Below are 25,251 nucleotides of genomic sequence, written 5' to 3'. Positions count from 1 at the left end.
TTCTTGGATATCAAAAGTCTTGCTTAATGAGTCTATTTGATCTTGTGATAAACTCCTACCCCAAGCTATGCAATCTGTTACCAGTAACTTGTAACTCTTTAAGAGATGCAAACAGAGGCCAAAAGAGCAGACATTATTTTTCCAACACTGCCTACAGACTTTCAGACTGTGATTCCAAAATTTCACTGTTCACTGACTAGTGATGAGTACCAAAGATCTGGCAGGATAAGAAAATAAGGTTTTACACCGACTTCACAGAACAAGTGAAACACAGGGCAGTAATAATAAGTTTCCTCTAACAGTCCACGGTCTCTCTTGCACATCTGTGCCTAACTCTTCATTACCTCCTCTCTCAATGAAATGCTCTGTGCCTGCCTGCTCAGGCCTTGAGAATCTCTTATATCTCATGCAGCTATTCTGAGCAACCACAGGAATCAGTGATTCACTGATCACACGAGTCAAGTACAGCTCTGTAGACTGAAGTCGAGCCTACAAGTAGTGGTTCACCTGCAAGGAATCACTGTTACCAAGTAGATTGAATTTTAAGGAGAATGGAAAAATCAGCGTTTTAAACAAAAAAAAAAAAAAAGGAAGCTGTAGAACAGAAACAGATGTTGTTTTCTATTTTAGGTAAAAATTCACTAGTACTGGCAGCAAAATCCTTTTTGACTCATGAACTCCACTCCTGCAAAGTGATATAGCAGAGTATACAGAATAAAGAATTATGCACGCATCCAAGAAGTTGTGTTCTTAGCCAATTTGGGATTTCTTCTGCCATGCTCCTAAGTCATTTATAATTAACATCTGGAGTCTTTTTAAGGCAAGCATTGATTGTACCAACAGTACTTAATCTTCTGGTTAGATTGTGCTTAAACAGTCCACAGAGGACCGAAAAATACAGTGAGGAAGAGTTTATTTCTCGTAAAGTAACTAGAGTCTTGTTATCCTAAAGTGCTATCAGTTAATTTATGACTATCAGAGTGGGTCAGACTCTAATCAAATTGTAGAAACATTTCCAAAGTGATTATTCAATCAAATGACTAACATGGTTAATTAGGAGCCATAAACATTGCTCTGAAGTTCATCAAAGTAATGACTTGCCCAGAAAAATTACTGCTAATTAAATTGCCTGCTGCTTTCATTTCTACCTTATCTAATAAGAAGTCCAACCAATGAAATTTACCATTGCAGTTTTAAATTGTACTAAATGCTTGACTAAGACCCAGAAGTATTTTTACTAGCTAAGCGCAGCTACTTCAAAAGAAAACATTTTAGTGCAGAAATTACAGAGCAATTATGTGTTTTCTTCTCCTCAAAGCATTGTTTCAAGACAACAAATGAGACAGAATTAGGCATAAAATACATCCATGGCAGGATCCAAGTGTTTGAGGTGACTGATTCTATCACCTTTCAGCAAATTTTTGTCTTTGAAGAAAAAATGTGCCTGGATTTAGGACAGACAACAAGCTAATTTCAGACTTTCAATGAAATAATTCACATTGTGAAGTTGTATCATCTCAAGAGCAGCAGGTGACCTTTAAGAAAAAACAAACTAAGTAAAAATACAGAGACAAAAAAAAAAATTATCTTTTATTATTAATTTGAAATACTTAAAGGTCATTTTTCATCGCTCCTCTTGCTAACAGCAACATAACGGTCATCTTAAAACATTGAATATGGCTTTATATCATGTTGGTTTGAAATAATTTTTTCCCAGTAGGTGTTATTTTAAAATTGCATGTAATCTAGACACTGCAGGAATGTCTTCTCATCTAGGAATGTAACACAGAAAAACACTGGAAATAAGCTCTGCTGTACCTTATCAAAATATATCAAAGCAGAAAAAGCCCAAACAGACTTCCTCAGGATAAGAAAAATCTGCTACTATATTTAGCAGGCACAGGTTCTAGGATTCATTTTTAAGTAAGACATTTGAGTGGTCCTTCAATAAGCAATATTTCGTATTAATTACTACATCAGAAGTTAAAAACTTAAGATTGTGTCAGCCCTGTACAATTCCAAGTAGGTAAGGAATTCTTAAATCCTCTTTTCCAATTGTTTTTCAGAGCTAAGGACTAGGTTTCAGGCCCATAATCACACCCTGCACAGAAATAAACAGAATTTCAACCAATTTCCCTGTCCCGGAGAAGCTTCTGCAGGCAATGGGATGAAATGACTGTCTTCACCTGAATGAAGCAGAGCAAAGAAAGAACTGGAAGCCTGAAACAGGATTTATTCTTCAGCCGTTCCTGTGTTTCCGACCTTACATAGCCTTCCTAGCTAAGGACACGTTGTTATATTACACTCTAACTCTGAATTACTTTTTAGTTCATTTTATCAACAACATCTGAAGATTTGGAGGCCCAGGGGACCGTCCATGTGCTTGTGACAAAGCACAGTGTGACACAGAAGTATTGCGTTACATACATGCACCTGCAGAGAGGGAGATGGGATACCTGGGCTTAGAAGGTACGTACAATCTGAAACAGAGGGGGTGGAAGCTGAGCTACCTGCCTGGCCCTGGTCTCCGTGCAGCAGCTCAGATGAACAGTGCAGTGTACTGGTGAGAGGCTGCCTTATGAACCAAGCCTGTTTACAAGTCATAGAGTCATGGAATCATAGAATCATTTAGATTGGAAAAGACCTTTCAGATCATCAAATGCAACTGTAAACTTAACACTGCCAAGTCCATCACTAAGCTGTGTCTCTGAGTGCCACATCTACACATCTTTTAAATAACCCTAGAGATGGTGACTAAACCACTTGCCTGAGCAGCCTGTTTGAATACTTGATATTCCAATGCTTCCTTTCAGTGAAGAAAGTTTTCCTAATACCCAATCTAAACATCCCTTGGAGCAGCTTGAGGCTGTTTTCTCTCATCCTAGCACTTGTTACCTGGGAGAAGAGACTGACACCCACCCGGCTTCAGTCTCCTTTCAGGTAGTTGTAAAGCACAATAAGGTCTCCCCTGAGCCTCCTTTTCTCCAGATTAAACAACCCCAGTTCTCTCAGCTGCTCCTCATGAGATTTGTGCTCCAGACTCTTCACCAACTTCTTTGTTCTACACTCCAGCACCTCCTTAGCTTTCTTGTAGTGAGGAGCCTAAACTGAACACAGTATTCAAGGTGTGGCCTCACCAGTGCTGAGTAGAGGACGATAATCACCTTCCTAGTCCTGCTAGCCATGCCATTTCTGATACAAGCCAGGATGCTAATGGTCTTCTTGGCCGCCTGGGCACACTGCTGGCTCACACTCAGCCAGCATCCCCAGGTCGTTTTCCACCAGCCAGCTTTCCAGTTGCTCTTTCCCAAGCCTGTAGTGTTGAATGGAATGGTATGACCCAAATGCAGGACCTCAAACTTAGCCTTGTTGGATCACATACAACTGGCCCCCGCCCATCAATCCAGTCACTAAAATTAATCTCAAAGTCACATGAATTCATCAAACACCTCAACTTATATGTGAAATTTGTCTCCTTCCCTACAGGCAAGAAATGAAGTGACAACACTAAAACTGGAACATCTTAGTGTTTGCCCACCCATTTCTCCAATTTATGTTTTATTAACAACTAAGTCATATTAAGAATAGAAACAGTTCCCAGTGCATACAGACAGTCCTGTAATTTTACATACACTGGATCTTCCTCAATTGTCCTTTTAGTCTGAAAAGTAATTACATGGACTTTGGCACCTGTTTCAGCCATTCAGAGTTGGTGTATCTCTACGGAGAGACATAATGTGCTGTGCCACTTGCCTTCCCATAGGCAAGATACAGAATCTTTCCCTTTGTGGTACCAGGCACAGAAGGGCCTTTCAGGTAGCTGGGACCAACTTGCCTCCCAAGTGCCACTCACACGTGTCAACTTGACCCTGTGGTACACACACAGTCCTCACTGGTGCCTTGCAGGGCTTCACCCATTACTTCCTCGTGCATCCCAAGCATTTCTCTGGTACATGGACATGTGGTTGGTGCATTGGGAGAGATTTTTATCAAATGATGAGACAAAGCTATCCTTTTTAAAGTAAAATGTTTGAGCTAGAATACATCATACTTTTGGCCTCAAACTTACTAATATCACAATCATGTTTGAAGTAACTTTTCTATTCATGGATTTCCAAGAGCACTGACAAACTATTTACAAAGGAGTGCTTCATCCACTACTGAAACACATTTAGCCTCATGGCAGAAAGTAGCTGTTTACCACCACTGAGGAGCTCTGACCAGCTCAAGGGTAAAGAGCGATACTAAAATCACTGGAAAAACGATAGGTGTTTTTAGGTAAGAAAGACAATTCTTCCAACTAGATCGCAACAAGTGGCTAAGGTGGTAGAAGGAAACATTAAGAAAAATCCTTGATCTGTGTTTTGCAGGGAGAAGAACGAAATGATTATTTTTGATTATGAAAGCTATGTTTTTGTTACCCTGCAGAACACATCTACCTTAAAAATCCTATGTCTCTCCAGAAAGAGACGTTCAAGTAGACGTACTAGAGCTATCGACAATATTCCTATACAGGAATTGTTTGAGCACATTTCACAACTTAAATGCTAGTAGATTAGGTTTTAGTTCAATCACCTTTAAAAGTGACCCTTTAAAAATCACCCTCTCAGAAGCTACGTAAATGAGAACAAAGTCCTACAAACTGGTAAAATCCTGGCAACACACAAGTCAGCACTATTTCTTCATTAGCAGGTTCAGTATGAAAATCATAGGTGCACAGAGGTTACATGGGTGAAAACTGAGTCAGTACCTTCTCTAATAATTAAAACGTAAAAATTAAGCATTCTTTTCCCAAATCATTACACAGTTGAAAAACATTCAGAATGGAATGCTTTGGCCTTCATTTTGTCAATCACTAGTCCTCATACCAGCAATTAGGAAAAGAAAATAACTAGATGCATGTGCATGCATAGATACATTCCTTTCTAAAATATAGCTAATTGAAATTTGTTAAGTTTAATTTCTTCCATCTCACTTGACAAAAACCTACCAGCGAACTTGATCTGGCTGCACCAGCCCATGTCTAAGTGGAGTTATTAGACACAAACCGAAAGAAAACCTTAAGCAAACAGCTTCCTTTCCACAACTTGGGTTTTTAGATCTATGACAACATCTAATGCATTTTCTGAGACCAGATGTCAACAGCCTGTCTAGGCGATGTGTAACTTTTTATACAGCAGAACAGGAAAACAAAGGCTCATACATTCAGTTCTGAATTGAAATTCCACATGGAGCTGATCTTTTGAGCATACTTTAAAATCATGTATTTGCTTTTATTAACCTCAGTAACTGTAAAATATATTTTAAACATTGCTTCACTTTGAATTCAACAAAAGACAGCAGTATTTTCTCTCTCCCTCGCTCCTTTTGTTGGTAATTTTACTGCAAAAAAAAAAAAAAAAGTCTGTGTTGCTTTTTCTCCCCCGCCCCATCCCCTGCCTGTAAAGTCAAAGTTGGACAAACACTGCACGGCTGAAGTGACATATTTGAATGGAATTCAGACCAACCAGTTCCTGTTTATGTTTCTGATTTGAGAATGTAGCCTTCTCATTCACCATACATTAGAAACACACCAAGGCCATAAACGGTGTCAGGTTACAGGCAGGCAGGGCCAAGGAGCATTAATCATTACTTTAAGGCAACTGGCAAAAGCAGCAGCTGAGGGAACACTACACCCTTCAGCTCTGCATAAATGGACATTCCAGGGTTTGGTGTGTGTGGGTGGTTTTCTTTTTTTTCCCCTTCAGCATCCATTTTATGAATGAAACTTCAGGCTGCACAGAGTCCATTCATATAAAAGCTATGCTCACAGGGCTCAGTCTCTCGGGATCAATCGGTCTTGGGTAAGGCCGATGTGATTGGTTTAAGGCAGGCTTCAGCCTTCCATTACTGATTTAAAATGCAGCCTGTGTCCATTTGACCTGCGTTAATGCACAAAGAGTAAATCCAGACTATGCTCTCAATTCTCAAATCAAATCATTAGCCAGTGCCACTTACTGTAACTGTAGATTTAGAGGATATTTATCCATTTCTTTGAAAAACAGGGACTGCAGGACAATTTTTCAGATCGTATTGTCTGCTTTGAAAGGAAAAATAGATCTATGGCCTATATGCTCACATTAACTTGGTACTGTGGTTTTCCTTTGTTCATGAACATAGTATTACAAAATGAACTCTATTCTAACTACAGATTTCTTTCAGACAGAATTAACGAGTAGAGGAAATCAGCTAGATGGGAAGCGTGTGAAAAGTTAAAATTCTGCTTTTCACAGCAATCTTCCCAAGTCCAGGTTTCCCAACTTTTCCCCACAGATGCTATTATTTTCTACCGTCATACCATCTCACAGCAGATTTGTGTTTATGTATTTTAAGAGCAAGTACAAAGCACAGTGTAGCTTAATGACCTAAAAAAATCCATGCTCAGTCACTTGAAGCAACACAGCAAAGACAAGCTTCTGAAACAAGAGGATGAAGCATTTTAAAACACAGAAGTGAGACAGGGGAAAACCACCAAACAAAAAAAGAGGAGAGGAGAGTAATTAAATCTACTGAACTCAAGAGCAAACCCCTATCCCTTGTCCCCTCCTGCCTTTATGCCAGACAGATTTTCATTGAGAACAATTGTACTGCTGTGTAAAAGAATTTCTTTAAGACCGTAAGGAGATGCAGTTTTGACACGTGTGCACTGAAGTGCCGTATCTAGGAAAAGAATGGAGTCAGTTCTGTTACACAGAACATTTTATAAAACTATGTTCAAATACACTGCAAATATGTGCAGTCTGACTAAAATAAGAAGGAAAAAAAAAAAGGAAAGGAGAAGAAAACCTAGAGAGAATTTGAGGAAAAGATTAAGCAGCTGGAGGATTTATGAAGAAAGATCTCAATGAATCACACAGACAAAAAGTATACATGCAAACTGTCTACAGAGATTTAAAGGTGGTACATTAATACCAAGGAATTGTTTAGGATGAGCCAAAGAGGTACAGCTACGAGCACGGAAATGAAACTGATCAAAGAGAAAATTTAGGCTTATGATCAAGAAATATTTCTTAACTATGAGGTCTATTAGTCTGTGAAATAATCTCTCAGGGGAATAATTGTAATAATAATACTTAGCACTCATACAGTGCCTTACGTTTTCAAAGCACTGTATAAAAATTAGCCAATGTAACTAAAGACAGTAGTAGAAGCACCATGAGTTGTGTCATTTTAAATGCTGCACTGGTCAATGCACAAGAGAATATCCTGGGAAAAGCAAACGTGCATTGACTCTGACTGACAGCTGAGATTTCCTTTCCTCCTTCATATTAGCACCTCCAAACGTCTAAACTTTGCCTCCAAGAAGTACAACAGATTGCTGTTTATAAAAGGGGAAGCAATCTGCAAATAAATACATTTCCAATAAACTTTCTTTTTCCCCTTGAAATTTTAATTCAATATATCATTTTCTTATGCTGTTCTGCAAACTCCTAAATTTAAGGACATCTCAACTGACCTCTAGAAAAGAATGTACTACTAGAGATATTTTTCCACGTTAATTTGCATTGATTTGCTTTTTAGAAAACCCAACACCGGATATTTGAAAGGATTCTTCCTTTTTAGTGTGTTCTAAGTCATTAGGTAAAAACACATTTACAACATGGATAGTAGAATGCTAAGAACATCCTATACCTATGAGAGAGAACCTGGAAGATTAAGAAGTGTCATAATCACAACTTCCTGAGCAACCTTGATACAACTAGTTTGTTGCAAATGAATGATGACACAGCCTTTTGCCTTGGTGGTCTAGTCTCTCGGGTGCACAGGTAAAAACTCTTTGGGGGAGGGAGAGCCAGGCAGTAAACAGCTTTGCAGGTGGCGCCCCTTTCATTTGTTACAGAGGCTGGAAGCTGTGTATTTAATGAGGCAGAATATTTCAAGAAAGGAACAGACGACTTCAAGATGAATACAGCTGAATGGTCAGTTTCAGGCCCAAACAAAGCCCATTCCAGCCCTGACAAAGTCTTCCAAAGTAGTCACGCTGCTTCTGCCAGATTTTTCATATCATGCATCTTATTTTTGCAGTGCTTACATAGGGACCCTAATCTAATGTTCCTGTACTTCCCTGCCTAGAAATACACAGGAAGTTCCTAGGTCAGCTTTGAACATATGTAATACGTGATGCTCCTTAAGAATTATACAGTCCTAAAAATTACCCCAAAGAAGGAGATGTATACATGTGATGTGCCTCTCTGCCTCCACTCATCTTTCTCAACAGAGGGGCAGTTCCTCATCTATTCTAATGCGTCATTACAAGGTATTTATCACTTGTGAGGCCTCAGGAATTACAAGGATGAGCAACTCAGAAAGCAAGGTATGGACACTAATAATTCTGTCTGGATAGTCCATTCGTTAAGTGATGTGACTAGTATCTTGGAAAAAAACTTTGGAAGTGACATGGACAGAATCTAAATTTTCTAAGGTCCAGTCAAGCATATTAATTGTGAGGCTACCCTGAAACGTAGCTGTGAGAACAGCACTGCTGATGCCTCTAAGCTGCTCAAGAAAGACTGAATCTATGTAGATTTCATCAGAAAAAATCCTGTCAATCAATAATAAATACATGCAAGCAACAATTCCTTTTCCTCTTATCTCTTAACACCACTGTGTGATAAATTTCAAAGTTCCCAGTCAAAGACATGGTCACAGACGAGCTTCCAACCAGAGTAACTATTTCAATTTGGCAAAACACAATATGAGATTTAAATTTAGCAGCAATATAAGATGTCGTTTTAAAACTAGACTTTCAATATTCATACATGCATAGCAAGAGTTTTACCTTAATAAATGTGCAAATACACTACATGAGGTAGGTAGGATAAGCCTGCAATGATCTTGCTTCAAAATGAAGCCCAGAACACATGAAGCATCTCAAGTTTGGCTTTTTTTGTTTAAATAACTGAATACATGAATTGAATTCTAGAAGTGCTAACTGCACAGGAATGTCCACTATTAACCCTTTTAAACAAAGGTCTTTGGAAGCCTCCCGGGGCATATTCATTAATGACACAAAATTGCAAAGTTCTGTATGTCCTTGGCTGCATCTTTGTTCTTAAAGCTGCTAGATACAGCATCAAGTTCCATATACATGTGACCAGCAGCCATGGAAAAAAAAAATGTCTGAGTCAGAAGATAAGGTCTGATTGATTGAACACGTATGATGCACTGTGACTTCTAGAAGTGAAGATGGATAAAGAAGAGCTTCTACTCTGCTGACATTTTTCTTTTTCCATTATCTCAAACATTCTGCAGTAGAAATTGCATACCTGCAATTACAATTACAACTAATTGATCTGCCATTTCCCATGTCATAATTAATGTCATGTTTTAATAGAGTTATAATCATTCCATAATAATGCTTTTCATTCACCAGCTTCCCACAAAGTATACAAGTATAGTGCACAAAAGCAATGAACTTTCATGAGGCTCTTTCAAAAAAATCCCAAAATGAACATCTTGGCGTATTACAACGAACTTTTTAAATATGTTTCCATATTCTTATCAGAGCTGCAATAAAATACCGTGCAAAAAGACTTTTCACTCTGGCATTCCTCCTTCCCTGAACATCTATAGGTGAAAAATGAAATCAATGATTCAGTGACAAATACATTATGTTTCCTAAGGGGTTATTTAATGTACTCTTAGCAAGGATGGAAAATTATGGTTTCTAGAGCACAGATGGTAACAAGACAAAATATCAACAGACCACAGTTGTTGACTGCAATTTATGGAGTGTACAGATGTGTCAACTTAAATGCAGTGATTCTGAGGCCAATAAAACTACTTCCTGATACCAACAAATTAATTTTTCATGACCACTGGTTACACAGCTATTACATTTTTAAAAACTAATTATTCTTCTACAAAAGAAACAACAATTTTACTTGAACATCATTACTATAAAGTGGAATTTTGTTCTGGCTGCCACAAAGGAAAAAAAAAGGCAAAATAAGATTGTATACAAGTTCACACATCTTCTTTCCAGAATAAAACTTCCTTTTTTTCCCCTAAAGAATATTGCAAAGAAAGATGAATGATAACAGCCACCTCAGATTTAAAGTAACAGCATGCAATACAGAGATCCCACTTCCTGGCCGAATACGAAGTATGCTTACAAAAGGGCCTTTTTTCACCCTTTAATTTAGCAGGATGAATAACAGTGCTCGTGAAGACTGCAAGGGCCTGGCAGTGCCTGAAGCTGCAGTCCCCTGTTTATTATCCCTTGCCAAATTATCTATGGATACAGTCATTCCCATGCTGCTCTGTAAGACTAAAGATACATGACTGCCAATGCCACGTATCTCAAAGCCTTCATCAATGAAGTGGTTTAGCTCTACACCTGACCCTTGTAATCTGAACTCATTTTCATCTTGTATTACATTTCAGCCTGGAGAAATATTTCATTCTTGTTCTTCTCCCTGTATAGGCCTACCTCAAATTTACCTAAGCCTTGGTTCTTCACTTGTCAAAAGAAAGAAAGGAGAAAGCAGCTCCACTTTCCAAATTCCCCTGTTCTAACACAGAGATGAATTCAAACCCAAGCACTTTACAAAACAGCCCACTAAACAGATATTTTTAAGTTAGGAACAGAGAGACAATAAAATCAAATTCTCCACTGTATCAAATTGGAATATAGTTTGTCATGGGTTAAACTTTCATAGGAGATCCCACCTCGGCTGCCAGGCAGCCTTTCGGAAACAAACTGCAAAAAGCATCCAACTAGAGGCTAAAGCAGCAAAGCATTGCAGGCGTTGCAGCACCCAGAAGAGAGTCAGATTGAAGTCAGACAGGCCACCCATTCCCCCTGCCCAACTCAGGGTTCAAGTGTACAAAATCAACGAATCCTCCTCCAGAAGGAGGAGGATGTAAGGACTCACTGAAATCCCTCTCTTTCAACACTGTGGTATACACAAGGCAGAACAGAGGCAGAGGCTTAAGAGAAGCTGTGGGTATCACACTAGAACTGAAAAAACGTGTTTTGACTGTATTTTCTCAGCTCAGTACTGATGAATTGCTTACCTCAGTTAGCCACCTACACGCTGTTTTAACCTCAGCTTCTTTCCATACCACTTTTCCAGCTTCCTTCTGCTTGTTACTTGGTACTCATCACTAAACTCCCTTTTTGCTTCCCTCATTCTTTCTCTCTTTTCCCAAGTACAATGTAAATGTTATATTTAAATTGTGGAAAACATCTATAATATTATTATTCCCTTGATTTATGTTCTTATCCTTTCTATCGCTTATCTCCCTATTTTGCCCAGAAGCTATTGAGAGCAGGTTCTGCCACCACCTCCTCTGTTTTGTACTGTCCATAGAGCAATAAGGCTCCATTCTAGTTGCCCTATAAGCACAACCATAATAAACATTATTAATAGCAACGGCGTATTCTCTACATCAGCAATCTGGCATCACAGATTATGTATCTCCACAAAACACAGCAGTATGCACAAACTGAGAAGCTGACACCAATTTGGCTGATTCTTCTCCCTCATTGGTTTTATAGCTGTATAAACCCCACTTCAGCGGAGTTACTCCTGATTTAAAGTAGTGCAAGCATGAGGAGAAAGAGTCCTCTATTTCTGGCAGATAGATGAAAGCGCTCATAAAATGAAGCGCACAAATTCAGAGGTCAGGGATGAGACACTACAGAACAAGCCCTCACTTAAGCAAAACTCAGTGTTTTTTTCCTTGTCTTCTTTAACCTGTGCACTGTCTGGACAGAAGAAATCCTCTGCAAAGCAAGCAACAGAGGCACAAGATGCGCTGTACCGTATAGCAATCTTACTACTTACTTCATAAAGCTATGTCAGACATAAATTACTTCCGGAGACTTAGAAGCTAAAAGAGCAAGTTTAAACTCATATGATCAAAACATCAATAGCGCTACCCTGGACTCATTTACTTACTATGCAGAAGTAAAGGAGAGTCTCACCTACCTGAATCATATGCAAAATCTCTAGGTTCCTGTTTAATCATCAGAGGAGGGGGAAAATTTTGACTGGCTGCACTGCCAACCATAGCATTGTGTTCATAAACTGGATCATGGTACTCCTGCTTAAAACCTTGAGGTGGGAAAGGGATGTTTGGCTCAGACATCTGGCGCTGATATATTGGACGTCCTTCCCTTGGCATTGCAGGCAAAGGTGGGAAAGAATTGCAAGGTTCAGAGAGCTGGCGACGAAATCTAGGACACAAGTTAGAGAGGTCATGTAAAAGACTTGAGCTACACTGCATTTTCCAAAGATCTTCAAAGGTCATAATTAGTGGCTGTATCACTTTCTCAGTAGAAAACATTTCACTTAAGATGATGACTAGTGCTCCCATCAGGACACCTTGTGTTGTAGAACAGTAACAAGCAAAGAAATAAAAACCCCCACCTATCAATACCAGCTCTAGGACACACCACAATCCTCTTTGCTTTCAATATCTTCTCTCAACAGAATGGGCAAGTAGGAAAACACACAAGCTTCTTAGCTAGTAGAAAGACTAACATCCTAATACAGTTAACGTGAAAAGACTTACGTACAGTTCTCTGTTCTTTCATCAGTATCAGCAACATATTGCTTGTACTCCAATGTACTCTTAGCATTCTTACTGTTACGTGAAAACCATTCTGACCACAAAAAACACAAACATTTCTAATAAAGAGCATTGTCTGTTATAACATCTGAAATCATTCCAGGGTAAAAGTCCATAGTTCTGTCCCCTTGGGGATCGTGCCATGGGAGCTCTACTTGGAAGGCTGGCACTGCATTCCAGCTCTAATGGGAAGGGAACGTAAGCACTCTAGAAAAAGGAGAGGGTGCAAATTTTCGCTAAGAGAAACAATGCATAAGAATTCCCCTCCTGCCTTAACTTGTCCTATTGGTCATATCTACATGAAAGAAGTTATCCGTATAAGCCATGCTGCCATTCACTACACCTGAATGCTCTTAATCAGGATAAAATCTGAGAATTCAGTTTTAAATTAACTTTATTTACATGCAGTGCTACTCAAGAACCTATTCTGCTTGTTTTTTTCATAAAACATACCTACCTGAACTAAAACACCTGCATGTAACTACTTGGACATAAGCAGGTTCAGAAGCACAGAGAAGAATACAAAGATGCTGTTTTCCCATCCCACCCTGAGGAACTGCACCAAGTGTTCCCATCCTACTGATTACAGCAGTGGTAACCATGCCTGTAGTGATATTGTGTCTGCACTAATCTGCAGCAGATGCAACATTCTTGCAACAAATGTTTCTCCCTGTCACACTAAAAAAATATAAATCAAGAACTAATTCTTCAACTTTCTGTACTTTAGATCTGAACGGACTTTGGCTCACTTGCCCAGGGAAGCCGTGGCTGAGCCATCCCTGGAGGGGTTCAGGGCCAGGTTGGATGGGCCTTGGGTAACCTGATCTAGTGGTATGTCCCTGCCATGGGCAGGGACGTTGGAACTAGATGATCTTTAAGGTCCCTTCCAACCCTAACAATTATACGATTTTATGATTCATGCAAGCAAGAGCAGATACCCTCTTGCCAAAAACTGGGTGAATGAAGAAGAATGTAGGATTTGATTGCACAGGCTTGACTAAGAACTCATGTGCAGCACGTTTCTGAAACAATTTGAACTCCAGTAATGTCTGTCCTAATACCGCTGTAAACTCGGTTTGACAAATATTTACTGTTATAGCTTAATTACAAATACCGTGGGATCTACAGAGACAGAAACTATTAGAATGCAGTAGTGTAGACAAAATCATTTTCTAATGCTGCTGAAATATTAAATTTTGCGGTAGAAAGAGTGATGCACTGTAACATTGGATTTTGCAATTCCACCTACACCTGCAGAAAATAAACTTAGAAACTCAAATGTATTATGAAACAGTTAGGCTGACTGGCACTGCATTCATTTCCCTCTTTTCCTTTTTTCATTAGCCAAAAAAAGAAGCAGAAATTATCATTAAGAACTGTCAAGGAGTGAATCAGAAAATTGCAACTTGAAGTTAAAATAAGAAACAGGCTCACTCACAAAGCCTCAAAGGAAGTTAATAATAATTGTTGTACTGGAAGCTTTGTGTGGAATCAAGCCATTTGTTTATACAAGTGGATTTGATTCCTGTTGGTACTTGCTAGGACCACTTATCGTTCATATATTGATGCCCTGTATGAAAATGTATAGGCTCTAGGTTCCAGATACTGGTGCTATCTTATGCCACCAATTCAGGTTCCAAAGAAACATATCTTGAGTTATAGATTCATATATGAAATCACATAGATAGGTTATTTATTTAAGTGACGTTTTCTGAATACATTCACTATAGTAGTATATCAGCTTGTAAATCAAGAAGATTTGAATTTCAAAAAAATATGAAGTACAGATTAGCTTCAAACAACTAAAAGTGAGAAGATTCAAAATAAATAAGAAAATAGGTAAAAGTATCTTCCACTACATTTATACCTCTCTTTGAAAAAAGAGGAAAATGAGGGTTTTTTTGTCTGAGTCAGCTATTTTGGACTTCACTAGAACACATGATGTTCTACCATGGAAGGAAAACATTAGCACAAAATGCCCTGGAGAATATTAATATCAAAGACAGCAGGTAGAATCACGTAAAGAGCCCACAAAGCTTGTGCAGAGCAAGTGTTTCAGGTATAGAAAAATATAGTAAGGTATACGCAACTGTCTGTAAATACTCAAATTAGAGCCTACATACAGCTTTAGTATAATTTTAACTATTTGCTCTAAAACAAAAGATTTTTTCACCTGAAAAATCTTATTACTGCACACAGAAGCCATTTATCTTCTGGAGATTTCAGTCTCCTGATGACTTGACTTTAGCGTATATACAGAAACACATTTATCCACCATCCTGTAATCAGAAACCCTGCACGGCTTCACTGGGGGCTTGTGCGGAGGGAGGGGGAAAAAAAGTCAGTGACTGTGGCAGCTGAAGGGGCCAATTCAGTGCTTCCTCACCGACAGGAGGGCTTGTAGACAACTCTGGGTGATATTTTAAACTATCTCAGCAGAGCACAAACCACCAATATAGAACTGTAGCAACCCCCTTCAGAAGTGATTTCCACAAATCCCTGGAGATAATAGCCCTTATTAGAGCAGAAGCATGCAGACTGCGCTCCCAAGAACTGTGATTTTCTTTTCAGGTGCGTCTTAATTTGCTAATGTTTAAGCGCTAATTCAAGTTTCTGAACATATATATCTCTTTATATAGAGCTAAAAATTTAAACGCTCAGAGCAATCACACAACACAACAAACAAAAAGAGGTTCATGCAATAAAGGTTAGGACAAACAAGTGTTTGGTCTCAAAAATCAAGGAAATCTACTGATGATATCTGTTGCAAAACTGAGCTATGAAAGCCTATGAAAGTTGTATGGTGATTTCTAACTTATCAAAACAAAACAGGGTGACTTAAGGACAGTTTAAACTTTAATTCTAGACTCCAGCTCTTGTGGCTTTTACTCAGACTAATGTTATTTAAGCACAGTTTATGTTGGCATCTTAGTTTGTTTATAATGCTGTATTTCAAAAGGGACTGGTAAAATGATCCATGCTTCCAAAGAATTTCTGAAGCAGTAACACCGTAACATGGGCACTTATCTCTTAAGATAGTGAACTGCTTAGCAAGAGGCCAGATCAAGCCTGCAAGTGACTTCACCACCTTGTAGGGCTCACTAGCCTCAAGTGAATCACAGAACAGCCCAGGTTGGAAGGGACCCTGAAAGACCACCCGGTTCAAGCTTTCGTGGGAAAGGGGGCCTAGATGCCCTATTATCACCCACATGAGAAGCAAGTCATAAAAACTTTGTCACAGCCAATATGAACTCCTACTGAAATCCATCAAGTCAGGTGCCAGCCTTTTATAAAATGCACATACTTCTGACGCTCTGAACCTTGCTGAATTTCACACTGGTCCCCCAGCCTGAAAGGGAATAGTTGTGGGGAAGAAGTCAGAGCTGCGCTGTATAAGGGGTATAAGGGACTTGCAACCATAACTGAAATGCTTTCTGCATGGGTCCCTCACAATTTGTGGCTTACCTGTGGTCCATAGGGAAGCTGTTGTCTTGAATGGACTGGGATGGAGGAAGATGAGTAGGGAAAACTCGGTCGGGTTTAGGAGTCTGAGCTGAGTTTGGAGATGCATGGTGCAGTGGTGACACAGGAGTGCTGGATGGTGTTGGTGGGTTGGAGGGCCTCATTCCCACTTGTGGCTTCTGATCATAGGCACTATCAGCAAGGCAAGGGTAAAGAAGGTCAGTTTATTTTCTCTGAAATAAAAAAAAAAAGTAGCATCTACCTCCAGAAAAACCTCAAAGTGTCACATGTACAAGTTTTTTATTATAGTTACCTTACTAACCAGTCTGGGACTCAGGGATTCTCTACTTCACATTGCAAAGAGCACAGAAAAAGTCATGCAAGTAGTTCAGCACAGCATTTTCTTCTCAAGGGCACAAAGCTTTAGCTTTAAAGGACTCAGTCTTACAGTGATATTCTAACAGGAGGTATGCAAAATACACAAAAATATAAGCACCTGGACTAGAGCACAAAGAGCCAGCAGCGCCTGTCAAGACTTTTTTGGAGTTCACACAAACCACAAAGTGAGACAGTAACACAATACAGCTAGAGGGAAGGGATCTGACCCAGAAAAACAACAGTATGTTGGCTTAGCTACCCACACTCGGATGTCAGCAGCCTCTCCTGACATGTTTCCCTCTCCCCCTAAAAAAAAGTACTGGTCCTACAAATACACAGATGCTATTTTCAAAGGTGTCCTAAATCAGGAAAAGCCTTGAGCACGCTTTGATCATCCCTCTTTCTAAATGGGAAAAATACAGATATTAGGCAGATAGTAAGCACAGACTTGTAGACAAGCCTGTGTCAGGTCCCTAGCACCAATAAAACCCATGTATGTATGCATTAATTTTTTAAATCAAAATCACTCTTCTATAACCAGCAAAGTTGCCTGTCTGCCCCTGACCCCACTTTCATATCCAAATAGTTAAATGTAAATGCTTTAAGTGCTAACAGTTTTGGTAGCACATTAATGGGAATAAAAACTCACAAGCTGCATAGAAGATTCTAAAATAGACTGAAACGTCAATAAGAAACACTTCGGTGCTGACACTAGAGGAAGGACTGACACGTAAGTACAAACCAAAAGAAAGTCAATAAAGAATGCAGTACGCTCCTCCACCCCCACAAATAACTAACATTTTTATAATCTATCCCTATAAAAGAAGACGACTTGCTTTTGAATGGGTAGCAAAGATGGAGAGCCTAATGAAATACTATTTTAAATTGTAATTACCCACGAATACACACATACAACGTCTGCAAAACTAGTCAAATAAATACCTAAAGCGTTGCTCTGACCTGCCATTCTCTTGCCCATTACACAGATCAGATCTTTGTTTCCTAATGTGTGTAATGCATTCTGAAAGTACTTTCAAAACAACTCACAGAAAACAAGAGATTCCTTCCTTCTATTTCACACTTGCACTCTGGGTTTTTTAAATTCTGGCTATCTCCCATGGAGAAGGAACAGAGAATATGCATTTGGATAAAAAACACTGCTTTAAAGCGGTTATGTAAGTGTTTGATACAACTGTGAACAACTCCATCAGTGTTCATCAGCTAAATGCATTATCTCATCAGTCTGTTATCTGCTGAAGAGGTTACTTTTATAAGATCTCTATTATGGTTTTATTATTCTTTAGTCAGTCTCATTTAAATCAGCAGTTTCCACTGCAAACATGCTCCTGATTGTTTTACCTGACATTGTACAGGCACTTTTCCCCATAACTGAACTTGAATGGTTGCTCTTGACTGCAAGTGGAGCCAAGTTCCGAACATGGGCTATGGGGTTCCTTCTTGATTTTCACAGGGAGACCATGAAAAGCCACTGGAAAGAGAAAGATAATGTAATTCAAACCCAAGCACAATATTAACAAAGATCTTTCTCAATTAAGCTAGACACTGCTAATTAAACACATGATTAATTAAACCACTGCAATACTAAAAACAATATAGGAAATAAATATTTCAAATATTTCTTTGGGCGTCAACTAAAAAATAGACACCAGAGATCCTTCACATTGGCTATTAGCGCTTTTATTGTTTAATAGAATGATGGCCGGGATCCCATCTCATTAGCAGGCAAATAACATCCCACTTATATTTGGCTTAACTATTGTAAATGTTGTCAGAGGCAAAATACTTCCCAGGCATCAAATGTTTCTAAGTAATATTGGTGAGGTGGCTTTTCCCTATAAATGCAACAGTAGTTCACCTTAAAGAGTGCCACACAAATGACTCCAAAATAAATTTCTCATGTATCAGCCTCAAATATATGATCAGTAATCTTTTTGACCCACAGAATGCATGAAAATTTGCAGTGAAACTTATGAAACTGGATGATTACATGCACCTTTAGTTACAAACAGTGTCTAAAAATAATACAGAAGAAATTGCTTCAGTAATTTTTCTCAAAAATAAACACAAATACAAAATCCTGGCCTCATCAAAGTCAATAGCTAATGTGACATAGACACAAGTTAAGGAAAAAAATTAATCATAACATTTTAAAAGGTAAAAAGAACAAAGGGAGTGTGACAGAAATGCAGCATTAATTAGAAGCACAAGTTAATCTGCATAAAGAAAAAGGACAAAGATAAAGACAAGGTTAACCAGCATATCAGTTTAAGCCTATCAACCTTCTTTATTTCATAGCCAACCTTAACCAAAATTGAAGCAGAAAACAATCCAAAGTTCACTTGACCTATACAAATCTATAGTAAGCGGCCAGGAGGAGAAAGGACTAAAAGACAGGTATTTAACAGTTTGAAAATGCACGCTTCAAGTTTTAAATAAAATGAGGTTGTAGATACACTTTTGAAGTCTGAGAAGCCTAGAGGTCAGAGATTGATTTTATCACCAGTTTTTAATGCTGTCACCAAAACACTGTAGTTTGCACATCATGCTCCAGCCTGACACAGACACTTGAGTCCTCTTGGTAATCCGTGTATGTGCAGCAGTCCTGGTTAGAGAACCTCAGCACAAAATGAGGCCATTGTCATATACCATCAAGTAGCATATTATCCCTTTCACCTGAACTTAGGAAAGAGAATTTGTTACACATTATGTGTTTTCTGATCCTGATGCATCTGCATACACACATGTTCTGTGGGGAGGGGAAGGTAAATGAAATGTTGTTTAAGTAGTAAGCATCAGAACAAACAAACTAAGATTTATAAGTATCTGTGAGTAAGATCTGGATTCCAGATTCTCACTGTGGGTCTTCCTACACTTGGGCAGCATTCACAGTGCTCCATCATAAACGGGTCTTCTTGCGCCTTATTACATGACAGCTCCTACTACTGCCCTTCAGCTGAGACAACTGCAAGACAGCACTACATTATTTTGCCAGTTATTTTCACAAAATTCACAAGAACTGTCTCCAAAACTGCTATCCAGCTACTATATTTGGTAGATAGTAGCCAATTATCTGGAAAGATTACAAAGGAAAAGTAGACAGTAAAACAGGTACATAAATACATATGCATAGGACAGTAACTAAAGAAACAGAGATGAAAGGTGGTGAATGTCACAACAAAGAAATAACTATTTCTGAATAAAACTATCTGCACTTAACACTAAATTTAAAGAACGTATGGGCTTCTCGAATAAAGATTCACAAATCTAATAATATGGCAAAATGCAGCCCAGTCATCACCCATCATAATTGCAAAGCAGGCTGACATCCAGTACTTTGTTTTGGGATTTTGCGAGTGAAGTTTTATTGTTGACTGTCCTCACATGTGTTGGTCAGGTCATGCACACCACACATTCAACGCATATGATGGACCCTACAGCTCTAGGATGGTAGCTCCAAGGCAAATGCAGGCAATCTCTTTGACTTCAATGAGAGCATTAAAACACAACTGCAACAGGACTCTTTTTTTAAAGCCAGTATCACATATTTGCACAAAGGCCACACGCTGCTCTGTTTTTTTTAGTTTTTTTTTTTATTTTAACTTTGCTACTTCCTCGGAGTTAATCTGTTATGAAAAATTACTTCCCTTATTTATTTTTAAATAACGGGAGTACAGAGACTCCCACACTACAGCCCTGTGCGGAAAACTGGCTGGGTATTTCATCACAGCGCTGAGAGCCTGAACGTCTGCTAACAGGCAGTTTTCCAGCTCACTGGCACAGGCACAAGTGAAAGCAGCACATTCATTTTGTGCAATTTGCTTTACCTTCCCACATGGAGTTGGTGCATGTAAAAGGCTGTTAAGTACTAAATTATTCCTTATCAAATCACCATCATCTGGAGTCATGATCAACACTAATTAAATTACTTTCACCGAACACGGCTCCAGCCTGCTGCCTCGGCTGCGAGGTACATTTTATTTTGGTTACTGTACAGTCCTAGCAAGGTACAAGGCACAGTGCTAGAAGGCATCTGTGCTGTAGTTTTAATTAAAGTTTACCTCACCTTCCTCCTAGCTTTATAAGCTAGGGTAAAGTGTATCAAATCAAGTAAGTTAACGCCTTCATTTCATTTAGGGAAAGCATTACAGTCCAAAGTGATTTTATATTAGATCTTTATCTTAACTACGGCCAGAAAGATAATGTAGCTGTAAAATTTGAAGCCTTCCTCGGGCAGTCCCCTGACAGTCACCATGCTAAGCTTTTTCTGTAACTCCTTAAGTGTACGCTTTTGGAGGCAGAAAGGAAAAAAGATAGCCTTAGAAAAATAGATACTGCATTTTGCAGGGGGTATCTTGAAGGCTACTCAACCTTTCAAACCACATCTTAAGAGTAACTGAAGATGACAGACTTATTCCAAAAATGATATTTCAAACATTCAAACCAGTTCTTGTATCACCACTGAAACCCTCCACCCATCACTCTTCATTTTGGTGTGACGCTCATTTTATAGCGCACCTATTAAAACATATTTTAAACATATACTTTGTTTTCAATTAATTTTCTTTTGAGAAGAGCAAGGTTGCTTATTTATCCTGTCTAATTTTAGTGCAGCATACCAAGCTATCAACATACCCAAATTAACAAAATGACATTTCAAACAACAAACTCCTCACCACTTCTTTCTTCCCGACAGCAAATTCATTTTACTTAACCCCAGAACAACCCTATCAAAGTAACAGGCACTTTGCCTTAATAATGATCGTATTAAGAAGTGACCAAGGGCCAAGAATTCATCTTGAGTGATTACTTACAGATAACTACCTCCAAACTCCAAAGGCAATCGTACATCCTGTATTTGAATGGATGGCTTCAACATCTCAATTCAACTAGTAGGGAAAGTCAGTATCAGAAAGGACTCAACCTGCAGACCCTGTCTGGAGCTCCTCCGAAGTAAACATGCAGATATAAGGCAAGCAGAACAACTGCTACCATTTGTAGCAAACTGATTACCGTATAATACATTACTGTAAGCACCTTCTTGGTGTATAAATATATCTATCTGCAGAGTAAAAGGACTTGTACATTACATATAATGTGCAATTGTACAGACCTAGATTTTATACAAAACAATAATAATATCACCATGAAGCAAACTCACACAGAAGCTGCAAAAACATAGGGTGAACCTGCTACCCCTCATTGTGAAGTGATATCCTCCTTTGCTATCTATCAACAACCTAATTCCTAGACATTCCTAGACACTCAGTTTAAGACTCAAACAAGAACAACTTTATTAAGAACTCTGAAACTAAAGGAGGAATTGGTTTGTCTCAGAGGAGACCGATTTGTCAACTTTCTAGCCTGAGAAACAGGAAAAGTACCACTTCTGCACAGACAGAACTCAATTTTGAAAAAGTCCCAGAAATGCACTACATCAAATATAAAAGCAATGGTTTAAAATATTTTTCAATTTAAGAGTTGGTTATTCAAGATGAAGAAAAAATAAGGAATATTTTACATGAAATTGCAAGTAATTTCTCCTTTGAGCTAAAAGTGACTTTATAATCTTCAAACTTCAGATTCCTGCCCAGAACACAAAATAAAATCTGAATTTATTTTCTGAGGAAGAAGAAGTGATTTAAACATAATTTCAAAAGGCATGAAGTTTTACTGGTAATCCAATGATGTTGGCTAACAGCAGGCAATCTTGACTCCACTGACCAAAGAGATAACGATGTCTCATTACCAGTGCTTGTAGGGCAAAAGCACTTACTATAAGGTATAAAATCAACTGACAGCAGCAACCCTGCTTGTGCAACTGAACTCCAATGTCCCCTAAGTAATACTACATTCACGTGTATTAAGTTTGAGAATTTTGTGTATCTGCAGAGAAAAGGAAGTAACTGGGAAATCACAGTAAGTCATGCCTTAAACATTTCTGTTCAATGTTTCTGAACGGCTTTTTACATTTATGCTCTCAAATCAGTCTCTAAATCCAACTCAGTAAGTAAACGCATTCATTTTTATGATTGATTGAGGTAAAACTGTTAATGTGCAATGTACGTTTAGAGAGATATCTTTAACACATTTGAATAGAAGGGATTTGGTTTTCTTAACAGCAAGATGAAAAGACAGAAGATGTAATAATATTTAAGTTAGTACTACCACAACTCCAGGTGCTAGACTGATTGACGTGACCTAACGTAGTAACTGTTAAAATTTCAAAAGCAAGAAGAGAAGGCCCCTGTACTGATAAAGCCAATATTGTCACACTTTAAATCTATCTCCCAATACACACAGAAATGCAGCAGGCACTTCAGATACATCAGAGTCTCTCCAAGATTCTTTTCCAGTACATTTACCTCTGCCAAGCCCTCCCCTTCCCCCAACACACAAAAATCCATTACTAAAGGGTCTAATCTCAGCTATCAGCACAGAGTGCCTTTTATGGAGCCATTAAACCATTTCTCTTGTTTACAGTGCCTGAAGAAAGATGTGAATTATGTCTGTGACAAAACAGGCGATAACATTTCTAAACTGCTATCAAAATGCAAACTGAAATACACTTAAGGACAGGGACCCTAATTTGTGTTTTTGCAATTTTCCGCACTCGCTATAACTTAACAGCATTCACCTGATGATTCAAACAAATTATTTATTCTGTCAGTACAACAGGTAGGCATTTTAATTAAAAAAAAAAAAATCTACTTTCAATAAATGAACAGTTTTTTGAACAGTTCATTAAGAAGGATGAAGTACTGGTTACTTCTCAGGTGATAGTAATGACCAAGGCGTTCTTATCAGTAGACATTTAAAGAAAAACCAAACACAACATTGTAGGTTCATATGAGGCCTAAAATGCTCTGTTTCTGCAACAGTTACTGACCATTTGAACCAGATATTCCACATAGGTATTTGCATATCTGATGCAGTGAGCTACAAAACTAAATACTTTCTATATGATCTTCCAGGTGGAAATGGCAGGCTTTATACATATTTTTTGAAGAGGTTTCAAAAATGTGTATTTAATTTAAGAAACATTAGCCTTCCGCATCCTGGAGTCTATATTTATTGATTATTTATTTCCAGATCATTACGATTTGAGCTGCAGACTTTTGTAGATAGCCACACTCTGAATTTAAACAATCATTTAACAGTCATCTGATTAAAGACAACGGGATGCCAGAGCAGACTGCTCTTTCCATTTCATTCCACTATATAGTGAGACGAAAAATTTTACTGCTTATCTCTGAGTTGCACAGGAGGAATTAGCTGAAGCAGGTACTGACCATTCCTTTATATTCCAGTGGTTACTGCTGCTGCAGCAGCTGAATGTGGACATGCAGCCTAGTATACCAACAAAAAGCTGAAATATAAATATCATGTTGGAGCGGTGAGAGATGAAGAGAGGTAGGAGGATGGAAAGACAGTAAAGGCTGGTAACCAACTCTTTCCAGCTAAGCTGTTCCTAATGATTTTGAATTAAAGCCTACAAATGCAGACCACTGCAACAGCTGAAGAGAGACATGACTGCAAGTTTGGATGGCTGGGGCAAGATCCACAAGTGTTTTCACACCACACAATCTCTTGCCTATACGATGGCAAAAAAGCCGCTTCTCTTTCTCACCACTGCAACTGCCGCAAAGACGAGCAAGGCTTGAAGTCTATGGGGTGATTTAAAAGTGGCCCAAGAGATTACATCTACAGATTCCACCAAGTTCTTCAACTATTTGATCTATCAAAGTCACCTCTATCAGATCTTAGCTGAGCTCCAGTCAACTGGATTTCATTTAGGTCCTGCTCTCTGCCAGATATTGGAAGAAGCTGGTGACAAATTGGATACCTGACACATAGATATGTATCATTACTGTGGTTTCAGAGACTACTCTGGCAGTTTATTTATATAAACTTGAACACAGACAAGAGATCTGAGCCTTTACCACCTCACAAACAAAAGCTGGTAGGATGTGGGGGAAGGTGGGGGGGGGGGCAAAATCTAAGCAATCCTGTCAAGTAGTTTTTTGAAGAAGTGTATGATCTTAGTAATATTCTCCATCTTAGTTACATCTAGAAAACTAGAACTTTCTTAAGATACTGAATTTAGCCCTAAAGATGACCAGCCTCTGACTAATCCCACTGAGTGGTGACCATTCACCTAAACCAGAATCGGTGTATGTGTTTGGGTGGGTGCACACAGAGCCAAAGGTAAGTAAGCACACCAAATGTGCAAGCATGCCTCTGCAACGATACATTACGCATGGTCAAAATACGTGTAATACCATCATAAAAAGCAGTAAGCTTTTTCCTCTTCAAAAGCATATCGGGGGAGAAAATGGGGAAGCAGCATGCGGAATAGAGGAACAAGACATAAATGCGTAAAAAAGCATTCAACAATAAGCTAGTTCTTTCTGCTGGCCTGGCTCTAAGTCCAGGGAAGGAAATCTGACGATAGCTGGTATCAAAGCAAATGCTTTGCCACCCCGCATCTCAGTGCTCTTTCCCAGAAAGTGGAACTTCATGACTGGGCAGTACTTGGCAAACCCGTTAGATATGATTCCATCAATTCAGTCTTCGCCTTGGCTTCAGATCAGATCCTTCCAGCCCCTACCAGCTCAATAGATAGAAACAGCATGGGACCTCATTTTTTGGAAGCTAGTTCTGAATGATGAGCTCAAGCACCAGCTTTCAAAGCCAACTGGCAAGAATAGAATACGTGGGCAAGATGGATCTATTCGAGAACCTTGTTTAACAAAAAGAAAATACCAGCTTTGA

General features: G+C 38.8%; 1 protein-coding gene across 2 annotated transcripts in view; it reads right to left on the bottom strand.

Annotated features, from left to right (window-relative positions):
• The window catches only part of ETV1 (ETS variant transcription factor 1), a 66,411-nt gene that overhangs the window by 15,117 nt on the left and 26,043 nt on the right, over positions 1-25,251 (bottom strand). For both annotated transcript variants that reach the window (XM_069860365.1, XM_069860366.1), the window contains 3 exons: positions 17,818-17,947; positions 16,084-16,272; positions 11,976-12,223 (listed from right to left, as the gene is read on the bottom strand). In XM_069860365.1, the coding sequence (XP_069716466.1) occupies positions 11,976-12,223; positions 16,084-16,272; positions 17,818-17,947 (567 nt within the window). The remainder of the gene's footprint in view (positions 1-11,975; positions 12,224-16,083; positions 16,273-17,817; positions 17,948-25,251) is intronic.

This window comes from Phaenicophaeus curvirostris, chromosome 6 (genome assembly GCF_032191515.1).
Source record: "Phaenicophaeus curvirostris isolate KB17595 chromosome 6, BPBGC_Pcur_1.0, whole genome shotgun sequence".
Classification (NCBI taxonomy): domain Eukaryota; kingdom Metazoa; phylum Chordata; class Aves; order Cuculiformes; family Cuculidae; genus Phaenicophaeus; species Phaenicophaeus curvirostris.
Note: the sequence above shows the minus strand (reverse complement) of the source record. Positions and strands in the feature narration are given on the sequence as shown.